The sequence below is a fragment of the Budorcas taxicolor genome, chromosome 21 (genome assembly GCF_023091745.1).
Source record: "Budorcas taxicolor isolate Tak-1 chromosome 21, Takin1.1, whole genome shotgun sequence".
NCBI classification, from domain to species: domain Eukaryota; kingdom Metazoa; phylum Chordata; class Mammalia; order Artiodactyla; family Bovidae; genus Budorcas; species Budorcas taxicolor.
The window spans coordinates 58,079,962-58,094,738 of record NC_068930.1 but is presented as its reverse complement, the minus strand read 5'-3'; the positions used below and the strand labels follow the sequence as shown (position 1 = coordinate 58,094,738).

At 40.5% G+C, this 14,777-nt stretch overlaps 1 protein-coding gene across 1 annotated transcript; it reads left to right on the top strand.

The window, feature by feature from the left end:
• The first annotated feature begins 348 nt into the window (after window positions 1-348).
• LOC128066774 (transcription initiation factor TFIID subunit 11-like) lies at window positions 349-1,142 on the top strand. The gene has a single exon (XM_052659882.1). The coding sequence runs from the start codon at window positions 349-351 to the stop codon at window positions 979-981; it is 633 nt and encodes a 210-aa protein (XP_052515842.1). The 3' UTR covers window positions 982-1,142.
• Window positions 1,143-14,777: the final 13,635 nt, after the last annotated feature.

Here is a 14,777-nt window from a genome sequence, read left to right as displayed (position 1 = left end):
AAGACACTACCAAAATCAGATGTAGGCTAATCAAAAACATGAGTAAGGACACACAAAGCCAATCAAAGACATTGAAGAGAGCCATTAAGCTTGCTATGAATCTGTCAGATTTGACTATTTCAGTTTTTGCCTGCTATAGAAATGATGCTTTCAAGCAGCAGATTTAGTCTTTCTCAGTTCCCTAAGTATATCAGTTAAGATTCTGTTGTATGTGACAGAAAATCAATCCTAACTGGCTTAAAAAATCAGAGAAATTGGGAAGTAAGCTGCGGAGCCGCGGGTCTGCGCGGCGTCCTGAGCTCGGGAGTCTGACAGCGGCGCGTTCTCCTCTCCCAGGTTCTAGCCGCGATGGATAATGCCTGCGAACTGCCCACGGAAAAAGGTGGAGAGACCGGGGAATCAGAGGAGACGACGGCGGCTCCTGGAGGCCCCAGGGTTATGGATACGGATGGAATCCCGGAGGAAACCGACGGTGACGGAGACGGGGAATTGAAAGAGGCCGCCGCTGAAGAAGGTGAGCTCAAGAGTCAGGATATTGCAGATTTAACAGCAGTTGAAAGGGAAGACTCATTACATACTCCTGCAGCCAAAAAACTGAAAATAGATACCAAAGAGAAGAAAGAGAAGAAGCAGAAAGTGGATGAAGATGAGATTCAGAAGATGCAAATCCTGGTTTCTTCTTTTTCTGAGGAGCAGCTGAACCGTTATGAAATGTATCGCCGGTCAGCTTTCCCTAAGGCAGCCATTAAGAGGCTGATCCAGTCCATCACAGGCACCTCTGTGTCTCAGAATGTTGTTATTGCTATGTCTGGTATTTCCAAAGTTTTCGTCGGGGAGGTGGTAGAAGAAGCACTGGATGTGTGTGAGAAGTGGGGAGAAATGCCACCGCTGCAACCCAAACACATGAGGGAGGCTGTTCGGAGGTTTAAGTCGAAGGGGCAAATTCCCAACTCAAAGCACAAAAAAATCGTCTTCTTCTAGACCAGAGTCTAGAAGGGCCTGGTACTGAAGAACGAAGCCCTGCTTCCGGACCTCCTATTGCATGAGACTCTCTGCACTGGTGCTTTGGTATCTCAGTCCTCTAAGGATTCCATGATGATTTCAATGTCTTTCTCAAAACGGATAATTCATTACACCTAGAAGGTAGCATGCACCCTGTTTCATACTTGCTTTGACTAAATATCGGGACCTCTGAGGGCATCTGAGGCATTTAACTATTACTGGCTAGTTGGAAGAAGAAAGGTTGGTGTGCCTTAAGCATCTTCTGGACAGGAATGCTGCTTTCAGAAAGAAAACCTGTTCAAGATGGTTTGATGGTTTCACATTGAAGCCTGAAGTTGCTGTGACTTGGGTTGTTTCTTTACATCTGGTTTTAAGTAAATGAAACAGTCAGAAGCTTGGCCTGTGATACTCTACCAGGAAGGACACAGTGACAGCAGCAGCAGTGGAACGGTGTCCCTGTAAACGTTTAAGATTCTTCTATGGATGCTGGTGAATGATTAATAAAGCTGTTTTCCAACTTGCAAAAAAAAAAAAAAGAGAGAAATTTATTAGCTCCCATAGCTTGAAAATTCAGAGAATAGTTTCATTTTAAGTGTGGTTTGGTCAGGGGATCAAACAGTGTCATCAGGACTTCATCCTCCTCTTTCCTTCTTATCTTCTGTTCTGTTGCCTTCATTCTTCATCTCTACATGAAAGAGAACGTCACCTAGAAGATCTGAGCCTACGTCATCCTACGTAAACACAGTAGAACCGAAAACTTTCTCTGGGAACTCCCATCAAATACTGGCATTCATTTTGATGGAGCAGTTTGGGTTACATGCCTAACCATGAACTAAAGGACTAGTAGAGCAGGGGTTATGCTCCTTTTATTTATTAATTTATTTTTGAGATTGGATCATTGTTGGAGCCAGACAGAGTTAGTAAGGGATGATTCTCTAGAGAGTCTTAGAGAAATCTTGTCTAAAGTGTGGTACCCTAAAGAACAGATAAATGCTTGGTTGGCAAGTAACAAATCTTCACTGAATTAAGAAAATCCTAAACCAGACTTCCTGACTCTCAGCACCCCTCAGCAGTCAGTCTATTTGGACAAATCTTGATGCCCCTAACCCAAGCATTCAACATGACCAATAAAAAGCACCAATGTGTGTACCAAGCCACAATCTGACCCTAATCCTTGCCAATAATACATTCCTTTGGCCACTAGCTGGATTCTTCCATTGAAATATGCAGACCACCTGTCAGGTCTGCTAGACTTTTAATAAAGGAGTCCAGTGTGGCCAGCAGTCTTTGTGTACTTAACCCACATGGAAAAGTAGCTCGTGTGTTTTTGAAAACAACCTGTCTTTGTTAACTGCTTTTGGTCATTCATTGTGCTTTAAGGGTCTCAAACTTGCCAACCTAAGATGATAAGAGCAGATGGTGGAGGGAGGATGCCTTTGGCTTCTCATCTCCATTTTACCCATTGAAGATAAAGTTACTTACTGAGTGTTTCATCATGAGAAATGCTGGACTGGATGAAAAACAAGCTGGAGTCAAGATTGCCGGGAGAAATATCAATAGCCTCAGGTAAGCAGGTGACACCACACTTATGGCAGAAAGCAAAGAACTGAAGAGCCTCTTGAAGAAAGTGAAAGAGAAGAGTGAAAAAGTTGGCTTAAAGCTCAACATTCAGAAAACAAAGATCATGGCATCTGATCCCATCACTTCATGGCAAATAGATGGGGAAAGAGTGGAAAAAATGACAGACTATTTCGGGGGCTCCAAAATCACTGCAGATGGTGACTGCAGCCATGAAATTAAAAGATGCTGGCTCCTTGGAAGAAAGCTATGACCAACTTAGCATATTAAAAAGCAGAGACATTACTTTACCAAAAATTGTCAGTCTAGTCAAAGCTATGGTTTCTCCAGTAGTCATGTATGGATGTGAGTTGGACTGTAAAGAAAGCTGAGCACTGAAGAACTGATGCTTTTGAACTGTGGTGTTGGAGAAGACTCTTGAGAGTCCCTTGGACTACAAGGAGATCCAACCAGTCCATACTAAAGGAAATCAGTCCTGAATATTCATTGGAAGGACTGATGCTAAAGCTGAAACTCCAATACTTTGGCCACCTGATGCGAAGAGCTGACTCATTTGAAAAGACACTTATGCTGGGAAAGATTGAAGGTGGGAGGAGAAGGGAACACAGAGGATGAGATGGTTGAATGGCATCACTGACTCAATGGATATGAGTTTGAGTAAACTCTGGAAGTTGGTGTTGGACAGGGAGGACTCATGTGCTGCAGTTTATGGGGTAGCAAAAAGTTGGACATGAATGAGCGACTGAGCTGAACTGAACTGATACTAAGATGTGAGCATACTTTATGTAATTTTATATTATATGTATATGAACTTATTTTATCCTCACCATAAACCTGTGAAATAGATAATATACTTATAAATGAGGAAACTGAGGTTGAAGAACTTAGGCAATTTGGCCAATGACGCACAAGTATAAAGAGGTGGATCAGGAATTCTCCTTCAGGTAGTTTGACTTTGAAACTTGCCTTCACAACCATCACACAGTGCTCCCTCTAGTGGGCACCAATAGAGTCATCATTGGTTCATTTCTGATAACTTGGTGCTTGATGTGCCCTGACTATTTTACTAGGGAATTGGCCTTTACAGATTGAACATAGGGGCACAGCTTTCTCGTATTTTTGGTGTTTTTGCGCAGTTGCTTAAATATATAAGGCACATTTTGGGTACAAAAACAGGGTCAGAAACAGATCCTGTTTAACTTCCTTTGTTTACCAAAGCATTTTTTCTTTTTTAATTGAAGCATAGTTGGTTTATAACGTTGTGTTAATTTCAGGTGTATACCAAATTGATTCTGTTTTATGTATCTATCTTTTTCCTATTCTTTTCCATTATAATTTATTACAGGCTATTGACTATAGCTCCCAGTGCTCTATAGTAGGACCCTGTTGTTTATCTATTCCATATACAATAGTTCGCATCTTCTAGTCCCAAACTCCCAATACAACCATGCCCGCCCCCCCCCCCCCCCCCAATCCATACTGGAAACCACACAAAGCTTTGAATCTAAAAAGTCATCTCCTATGTATAAATATATACAGACTGCTGGCCCCTTGGCACTTATTTACATTGAACTTCCCGTTGCTTTAGCTGCTCTGCTAGCTAAGATATAGAGTAATATGAAAGGTCAGAGCAGGGGACTGGGAATCAGACAGACCTTGCTTCAAGTTCTGACCTGGCAATTTAGATCTATGTGAACTTGTGTAGGGGTTCCCTCTCTAAGCTATAATCTTCTTATATGTAAAGTGATGAGGAAACAGAACTTAAGAAACAGAAAACTTGATTCAGCTTACTCCTTGGAAGGAAAGTTATGACCAACCTAGACAGCATATTCAAAAGCAGAAACATTACTTTGCCAACAAAGGTCCATCTAGTCAAGGGTATGGTTTTTCCAGTGGTCATATATGGATGTGAGAGTTGGACTGTGAAAAAAGCTGAGTGCTGAAGAATTGATGCTTTTGAATTGTGGTGCTGGAGAAGACTGTTGTGAGTCCCTTGGTCTGCAAGGAAATCCAACCAGTCCATCCTAAAGGAGCCTAGTCCTGGGTGTTCATTGGAAGGACTGATGCTGAGCCTGAAACTCCAGTACTTTGGCCACCTCATGTGAAGAGTTGACTCATTGGAGAAGACCCTGATGCTGGGAGGGATTGGGGGCAGGAGGAGAAGGGGATGACAGAGGATGAGATGGCTGGATGGCATCACTGACTCGATGGACATGGGGTTTGAGTGAACTCCGGGAGTTGGTGATAGACAGGGAGGCCTGACGTGCTGCGATTCATGGGGTTGCAAAGAGTCAGACACGACTGAGCGACTGAAATGAACTGAACTGAACTGAAGGAGAAAAGAAGCTACGTTTTACAATAGTCAAAAAGAGACTCTTCCTATCAGACTCTTACTCTGGGGTAAGTACGTGGAAACATTATATTTTTATTTAATTTATGTAATAGATTTGGTGTAGGAAATGGAATTTCTTCATTTATGTTGTAAAGGAACTCACCAGCTTTGTTTCTCTGTGTGAGTAATATGGGTTCCAGCCCAGGTTTCCCTGTCAGCCTTTGAACAAACAAGAACAACAACCAGGGCTTCCAGATCCAAGCATGATGGGAGCTTGGTTTCTCTGATAACAGGAATAATAAATAGTGGTTTTTTTCCATAGCATTTATGATAAAGATTTAATGAGATAATAGATGCTCAACAAACACAGTTATAAACTTTCAATCCACAGCCCTACTCTGACCTGGAGCCTATCCCTGTATTTCTTCTCACACACTCCCATCCTCTCTTCCTCCTTCCCTTAACTGCACTCATCTTCTGGTTCATTCTGCAAAAGTGCCAGCAGCGTAGATTGTACAAGCAAAACCTTACTCAAAATTCAGTGCTCCTGTTGATCTTAGCAGGATTTGGCTTTCATCCTTCAGGTTCCACGAATATTCCTATGCTAGGATCTGATAAGGCACCTCAATTATTCTCTAATTCCTATGGGGCTCTGTGCTTCCTTAGTCTCCAGCCTAAAATGTAACAAGATTTCCTCGTAGCTCCTGCATCTTGTAAATTGGAACGACTGATTTCAGTTCTCCCATGTCATTTCTGGGTTGTCAGAGCTTAGAATCTTTGCTGCAGCTAAGCAGAGCTGCCTGTGGTTATTTCTGGTTTCTCAGTGGCAGAAGCTACTGAGCCACAGTAGCCACAGTTTGATATCATTTCGGTACAATGTCTATAGTCTATGTGTTTACCAAATGGCTCTGTAATTGTGTTCCTAAAATATCCATAGTGTAAAATAAGTAAGATTTAAATATAAAAATGGATCACGTAGAGGCAGACACAAATGTGGCTTTTTTGTTATTTAACCTGAGGTGCCTAACAAAGATTTCTATTTTATCTGCAGTATTTTGTTCTCAGTTATTAATGAATTAGTTTTTTTCTCTAAGAGTGCCTACCTGTTCTTTACATAACCTTGGATTTTAACTTGATTTTTTTATGTTAGTTAATCTCACAAGTGCACTGCAGTTTCTGAAGACAACATGGTGCCACTTAAGCCCCCCTGTTGTGGATGAAACAGGATTTTGTGATATGACCATTATCATCAGCAGGAAAGAGATTAGTGGGAAATTGAAGTTCAAGCTCATGATATACTTGGAAAGATGACTTACTATTTTTTTATATGGACACTCCCTAAAATGAAATAAGAGAGCCATGAGATAGGAGAGATGGACAGTCCAAATCATTTAGATCAAGTTCAAAATCAAGACAGATATGTCCCTTTCAAAAATTTTGCTTTTATGTTTTGATTCACTTCTATTCTTCACTTTACCTTAATGAAGACCTCAAATTTAGATGGACTCAAGCTTTTTCCTCCCTAGTGTCACTTTATGTAATTTCCTTCTCCTACCATCTTCATTAAGTCTCGAAAGTTTTCTGTGAGGGCTTCATTAATAAGTTATAAATTCATAATTCAATGAAACCTAAAGGGAATTTAAAAAATTATTTTAGGTATATTTTCTGTGGATTAAGCATCTGAAAGTCAGGTTTTAAAATGAAGTTTATATGTTAAACTTCTTATTGATATTTGGAAAATGCTTGATTATTTTAGATAGAATAACGTTCAGTTCAGTTCAGTTGCTCAATCGTGTCTGACTCTTTGCAACCCCGTAAACTGCAGCATGCCAGGCCTCCCTGTCCATCACCAACTCCCGGAGTTCACTCAAACTCACGTCCATCAAGTCGGTGATGCCAACAAGCCATCTCATCCTCTGTTGTCCCCTTCTCCTCCTGCCTCCAATCCCTCCCAGCATCAGAGTCTTTTCCAATGAGTCAACTCTTCACATGAGGTGGCCAAAGTACTGGAGTTTCAGCTTTAGCATCATTCCTTCCAAAGAACACCCACGACTGATCTCCTTTAGAATGGATTGGTTGGATTTCCTTGCAGTCCAAGGGACTCTCAAGAGTCTTCTCCAACACCACAGTTCAAAACCATCAGTTATTCAGCACTCAGCTTTCTTCACAGTCCAACTCTCGCATCCATACATGACTACTGGAAAAACCATAGCCTTGACTAGACGGACCTTTGTTGGCAAAGTAATGTCTGCTTTTGAATATACTATCTAGGTTTGTCATAACTTTCCTTCCAAGGAGTAAGCGTCTTTTAATTTCATGGCTGCAATCACCATCTGCAGTGAATTTGGAGCCCCCCAAAATAAAGTCAGTGACTGTTTCCACTCTTTCCCCATCTATTTCCCATGAAGTGATGGGACCAGATGCCATGATTTTTGTTTTCTGAATGTCTAGCTTTAAGCCAACTTTTTCACTCTCCTCTTTCACTTTCATCAAGAGGCTTTTGAGTTCCTCTTCACTTTCTGCCATAAGGGTGGTGTCATCTGCATATCTGAGGTTATTGATATTTCTCCCGGCAATCTTGATTCCAGTTTGTGCTTCTTCCAGCCCAGCGTTTCTCATGATGTATTCTGCATATGTAAGTTAAATAAGCAGGGTGACAATATACAGCCTTGACGTACTCCTTTTCCTATTTGGAACCAGTCTATTGTTCCATGTCCAGTTCGAACTGTTGCTTCCTCACCTGCATATAGGTTTCTCAAGAGGCAGGTCAGGTGGTCTGGTATTTCCATCTCTTTCAGAATTTTCCACAGTTTATTGTGATCCACACAGTCAAAGACTTTGGCAGAGTCAATAAAGTTAACAATTTTTAAATTGTTTGACAAATTCCCTTGATTATTTCCCCAGTCACTCCCTGATGTCTAATACTGGGTATCTTTATATATTACATTGCTTTTCCAGATTTTTTATGAGTTTGGGCTTCCTATAGTAGAGAGCTCAGGGGTGGGTGATGGGGTAGATGTACATCAGATTTTTAGTATTCTTTTAAAGTGAATTATACCTATTACTTCCATATGTGTTAGAGTTTAGTTTCTTCAAAAAAGTATGAAATACAAATATGATACTTGCTAACAACTAAAAGTAGCACAGACGAATTGAGGATGAGTATTGAGGCAGCTTTATATAATACTTAATGAGAGGGCCACAATGTTTCTGAGGTTGGGTATATTTAGAGAAATTCCTATAATATTATAAATTCCTAAATAACTTTATAAGAAACTGTTTAAATGTCTTTCTAAGTGGTTTTACCATTTTATATTCTAATTAGCAATGCCTCAGAATTTCAGTTCCATCTAGTATGAGTTTCTTATATATTTTGAATATATGTAACCACTTTTTGGATAAGATTTACAAATATTTTCTCTGATTCCATAGGTTATGTCTTTTCATTCGGTTGATAGTTTCCTTTGCTGTACAGAGATTTTTAGTTTGGTATAGTCTCACTTGTTAATTTTTGCTTTTGTTCCTTGTGCTTTTGATGTAGTATCCCAAAAATTACTACCAAAACCCACATCAAGGAGCTTTTTCTCTATGTTTCCCTCTAAGAGTTTTATTGATTTACATATATTGAGGCATCCTTGCATCCCAGGAGTAAATATTGCTTGATCATAGTGTTTGATCCTTGTAATGTGCTGTTGAATTTGATTTACTGTATTTTGTTGAGGAAATTTGCATTTATGTTCATCAGGACTTTATGTTCATCAGGCCTGTGATTTTCTTCTCTTGTGGTATCCTCCTCTGGATACAGTGCAAGGGGAAAGCTGGTCTCATAAAATGAGTTTGGAAAAGTTCCCCCATTTTAATTTTTTGAAATAATTTGAGAAGGATCAATTTTAATTCTTTAAATATTTGGTAGAATTCATTCATAAGGCCATCTGGTTTTGCATTTTCTTTTTTGGGAGGATTTTTATTTCTGCTTCCATCTCCTTGCTCTTAATTGGTCTATTTAGACTTCATATTCATGATCAGGCCCTGGTTAGTTCTGTGTTTCTAGGTTTATTCATTTTTTCTAGGTTATCCAATTTGTTGGTATAATTTTGATAGTAGTCTGTTATGATCCTTTGTGTTATTGTAGTATTTGTTTTAATGTCTCCTCTTTATAATAGTTTCAGGTCTTTTGTTTACATCTTTAATCCAAGTGAATTTAAATATGATGTAAGATAAGGATATAATTTCATTCTTTAGTACTTGGATATTCAGTTTATTGAAGAGATTATCCTTCCCCATTGTGTATTCTTGGTACTTTTCATTCCCCTACCTGGCTAATTTCAAATGACCTGCCTCTGAGTTTGCTTATTCTTTCTTCTGCATGATCGAGTGTGTTGTTGAAGATTTCTATTGAATTTTTTTTATTACTTTTATTGTATTCTTCAGCTCCAGAATTTGTTTGCCTCTTTTTAATGTTTTCTGTTTCTTTGTTAAACTTTTCATTTTGTTCATCCATTGTTCCTTAACATTGTTTAGCTGTTTGTATGTCTTCTCTTTTACCTCATTGAGCTTATTGTAGATGCTCATTTGAATTCTTTTCTGGGCAGTTCACAGATCTTTTCAGCATTGGCTATTGAATCTTCATTAGTTTCCTTTGATGATGTCGTGTCTGCTGATTCTTCATCATCTGCACAGTCTTGCAATTCTGTCCCTGCTTCTGAAGGATCAAACACCTCTTTCAGTCTTTACAGGCTGGTTTTGGTATGTAAAGACCTCTCTTGTGTCTCAGACTGATGGCATTACCTTCATGGCTACAGTTGAGTGAGCCTGAAGCCAGGTCCAGTGTCTGCTACTTGGTCTATAGTGAGGTCTTCAGTTGGTAGTTCTGGTACTAGGGGCTCAGGTGAATGCGGTTTCTATCTGATCTATGGGTAGATGGGACTGCCTCCAGTACCTTGGTCTGTGGGGCTCGAGAAGGCTTAAATGTCTACTTCAGGATCTGCAGATGGCAGGCCTGTTACCAGATGTGTAGGTGGGCATGGGTCACACTGGGTCCCTGGGAAGACTCCTGAGATGACACTGGGTGGTCCCTGGGTAGGCATGATTGGACCCAGCTGCAACTGAGAGGGCTTAGAACTGAGTCACAGGACTGCTTCAGGGTCCATGGCTAGAACAGATCTACAGGCCTGTGATCAGGGGCACAGACAGGTGTGCCTTCTGTTGAATTCATGGATAAACAGGACTGCTCCTGGGTGCTCATGACTGAGTGGGTCTGGATCCTGGCCACAGGGCTCCCTCATGATTGGCAGTTGGATTAGAGTCAGTGGGTGTCCCTTTGGGGGTACAGAGGAGTATTTATCCCGCTGACTCCCTGGATAGGCAGAACTGCTTGTACACTGTGAATCTACAGAGCTAGAGCTGAATCACAGGGTTGCTTTAGGATCTGTTGTCACACAGAGGTCAGCAGGGCAGAGATAAATAGATGCATCTACGTCTAGGTCCCTGGATGGGCAGAACTGCTTTCTGGTGCAGATTCAAGGGGCCTGAGCCCGGTTATGGGGCTTGCATAAGACCTGCAGTTGGACCAGCGTCGGAGGACCTGCCTCAGGGGTATGGACACGTGTGTCTCTCAGTCTGTCCTGGGCAGGCAGGACCAGCAGCTGAGAGGGGCTAGAGTCAGGTCACAGGCTGCCTCTGGGTTCGTATCTGGGCCTGAGGTGAGCCTTCTAGTTGGAATGTAGGCAGGTGTGACTCTTTATATGTCTTGGCAGATGGTGTTGGTGGCAGAACCAAGACCAATTAGGGCCGTAGCTGAGTCGACAGGGGGGGTTTGAGGCTGTTTGTGAGCCTGCAGCCTGCATCATGGTCAGTGAGCCTGTCACCTGGGCACTGACTTGCCTTCTCAAAGTGGCCTTCCTCAGTCCCTTTAGTTTCACCAGGGTTTTACAGTTTTCTACCTGGATCTTACAAATCCCACGAAGGTACTTTTGATTGTGAGTGGCTGCTAAATTGTTGTGGCTGAGGGCAGATATGAATGGGAGTGGTGGTTTCCAATTCTGCCATCCTGCTTGCAAGTCTCATTAGGAATTTTCAGTAACCTGATATTCCTTTCTCAGGCTTACCTAGAGGGTCAGTTGCCTTCCTCCTTTGCCTCAGTCAGTAGGTGAAGAATGTTGGCTGGTTGTCATTACATGATTCATTCCCCATCATGCCCCAAATTGATGTTCTGCTATAGAGCTTTGGTCTTGAAGGGTGAGTGCATATCACATGCTGGTCCTCTGGGCTGTCACTCAAGCAGGTAAATTAGGTAAAAAATCTGGCACCTAATATTATATAGCTGAATTAACTTTTATTGTCTCAGTTGGAGAGCTAGAAAATTTTCCTCTGTCATGTGTGGAAAGATTCTATATTTGAGTGGCAGAATAATCTCAGCTGTGGCCACTTAATAAGTATATACTTTTGCTCATCTGTGGAAGGATGGGGTAATAATACTCATTTTATAGGGTCATTGAGGATTAGAAACAATTTTGTAAAACAATCTATCATAATTCCCAGCATCCAGTAGTCCAGTAGTGTTACTGATAACTAGTATCATTGTCATCATTATCAGCAGCAGCATTATCATAACTAGGATTGTGTAAAAAGGAGGTGCATGTGTGTTTAATGTTAGTCTAGTGAGACCATCCTAAATAGTTCATGCTAAAATATTGGCTATCTTCTTATAACTGAAAGTTGAATTCTTCTCAGAATTATTAACTAAAGCAGTTGTTAGTCTCCTCCTAGATTTCCCCTCCCTCTCCAAATTTTAAGGTAGATGACATTATTTACCAATACTTAGCCATGGACAATTTGTTGTGGTGATGGTTCTTCACAGACAAGACTTACTTTGATCTTAAATCATTTAGTTGTTGCTTAGATGGGTAATACCAACTAAAATCTAAGGAATATGCCAAGGCTAACACTTAGATATTAGTTGCAGCTCAACGACTCTGTGTGCTACTTTTTGCCCTTTGTTATTTTCACCTGGGCCAGGGATCATTCTCACTCTTGCTAAATAAAGTGACACCAATGTCCAATTTCTGTCAAATGTCTTTCTGCCTCTAAACCAGAGGTTGGCAAACTAGGATCCATAAGCTACACGGCTCCTGCCATCTAGTTTTGTGAATAAAGCTTTACTGGAACACAAGTTCTCCTGTTTATATATTATTTGTGGCTATTTTGATACTGCTTTGATCCTACAGTGGCAGGGTTGAGGAGGTGCAACAGAAGTCACATGGCCCACAGAGTCTAAAATATCTACTATCTAGCCCTTTACAGAAAAAGTTTGCCAATCCCTTCTCTAAATCAACAAAACCCACATTTTGGAATTCTGATGCCCCCAGGGGCTGCTTGTTGGCCTGCTTCATCTTGACTGTTTGTAACCTAGGAGTGTTTTTATCAGAAAGAATATTGAAAGAGTTTAAAACTTTTTAAAAAAGTAGACATTGGCATCCCAATTATATTTTGATTGCAAAAATTATTTTAAAATAATCATGAATAGCATCACTGTTCTATAGCTTACCAGGGGTACACTCTTAACAAATGCTAACAGTGATTTTAAGAAGCAGGGTGAGGGAGAAAAAGAGATAGAGAAGGATAAACAGGGCTCTATCTGTGCCCATAAGGATATGAAGAAACCACACCATTTGTCATCTTACTTGCAATTATTTTTAGTTTCCTAATTTTCAAAGCAAAGGAAAGGACACTGTTTTCAAGAAAAGGTTAGGGTCCCTCAGTTGGTACTCCATGCTTGCTGTGGAGTGATAAGAAGTTCATTTTGCAAAATAAGTTCTTGGAGATGCAAGTTGTAGCTGTCATGTGTTGAAGGAACAAAAAGCCATCTTTGTTGCTCACTTATCTAGCTACTGCAATTTTTCTATTCAGAGAACAGATTACTAACACTCTATGATGCTAGTTATACAAGCTACCTTTGAACTTGTAGGATGAAAGTGGGAAAGCAATCATTGTTGGTGACTTGGGTGCAGAAAAATCAAACTTTCATACTTTCATCTTAACTTTAATAATGGTCATGGGGGGGACTAAAGCAGTATACTTTTATCCAGGAAACTCCTCTCTCACTCTTGCTTTGCAAAACCATTTTGAAAAGAGGATGCTTAACTTAGGCAGCTAGAAAACACATGCAAACTCTTGATTGTAGTACATCACCTTAGAGCAGACAGGTGCATGATCCAATAGGTGGCTCTAAAGGATGTGAAAATAAAATGGCATAGATGTTAAGAGAAATCCTCTCTCAAAAGTCAGGCTCCTGTCTGAGTTTGTGCCAAGGGTTACAGCCTAAAAGTTTTACAAAAAGTCATCTTGTTTCCAGTGTAACTTTCCTTTTTTAAAGCTCCATTTCTTTTGTATCTGTTTGAATTGAATTTTGCATTCTCTGATTCATTTTCTTTTGCACAGTGACATTTGCCTAAGTAGTAAAATGTGTTCTTCACTTTGCTCTTTTTAGAATTATTAATATTTTTCACTTCATTACTGCATGCCATTTTGATGAATTTGCTTAAAATAAACTTTTCCGTTCCTCTTTAATTCTTTCCAGAATCTTTTTAGGAAAATATTTTCCCCCATGAAAGATATCTAAATTTTAATAGATTTAATTTCAAGATGTATTTATTAAATGTATTTTACTGTCAAAATTCTGTTCTTGGAGTTTGGGGAGATTAAAAAAAAAGGCCAAAACATAGATATTTCCTCAAAATTCTTACAATTCAGTGATGTGAATTTTTACTGTTATAAAGTTTAGGAAGAAAGATGGATTGATAATGAAAGAATGAAATAGCCTCAGTGTTTCAATGTCTGAGTGGGAGACCTGGGTTCTATCCCTGGGTCGGGAAGATCCCCTGGAGAAAGAAATGGCAACCCACTCCAGTATTCTTGCCTGGAGAATCCCATGGACGGAGGAGCTTGGTGGGCTGCCGTCCATGGTCGCAAAGAGTCGGACACAACTGAGCGACTTCACTTTTAGTGTCTGAGAAAGGTCCTAATAATAGTGCAGGGAAAATAAACTGCTAAGTAACATTTTCTGTAGTTTTGAAAGGTGGTAATTCTTCACATGTGGTGGCCTTTACTTTGTCTCCCTTGCCATTTCTCCACATCAGAAAATATCCGCATTGTTTATATGTTTATTTATTGTTTCATGTCAGTCTCTCTTGGATTATAGTTCTTTGCTCAGTTCTCTTAAATTTGTAGCAACAAAGTGGAGCTACTATGAGTACTTTTTATTCTTTCTTCAAGTCTGTCCATGCCTGGACTTGCACTGGCTTGGAATGCATGGGGTAATAAATTGCTGGTCCCTGTCTCCCATTTTCTCTGCCTTAATTCCTATAATGAGAAGTAGTTAACAATTCACTCATCTTGTTTATGTTCCCAACTGAGTCATAAGAGTCAGAACTGTCATATACTAAAGAGGAAGAGTAGAGCCATGGTTGAGTTCAGTTCAGTTGAGTTGCTCAGTTGTGTCCAACTCTTTGTGACCCCATGGACTGCAGATGCCAGGCCTCCCTGTCCATCACCAACTTCCGGAGTTTACCCAAACTCATGTCCATTGAGTCGGTGATGCCCTAACCATCTCATCCTCTGTCGTCCCCTTCTCCTCCCGCCTTCAATCTTTCCCAGCATCAGGATCTTTTCAAATGAGTCAGTTCTTCGCATCAGGTGGCCAAAGTACTAGAGTTTCAGCTTCAACATCAGTCCTTCCAATAAACACTCAGTCCATTAGGATGGACTGGTTGGATCTCCTTGCAGTCCAAGGGACTCTCAAGAGTCTTCTCCAACACCACAGTTCAAAACCATCAATTCTTCAGTGCTCAGCTTTCTTTACAGTCCA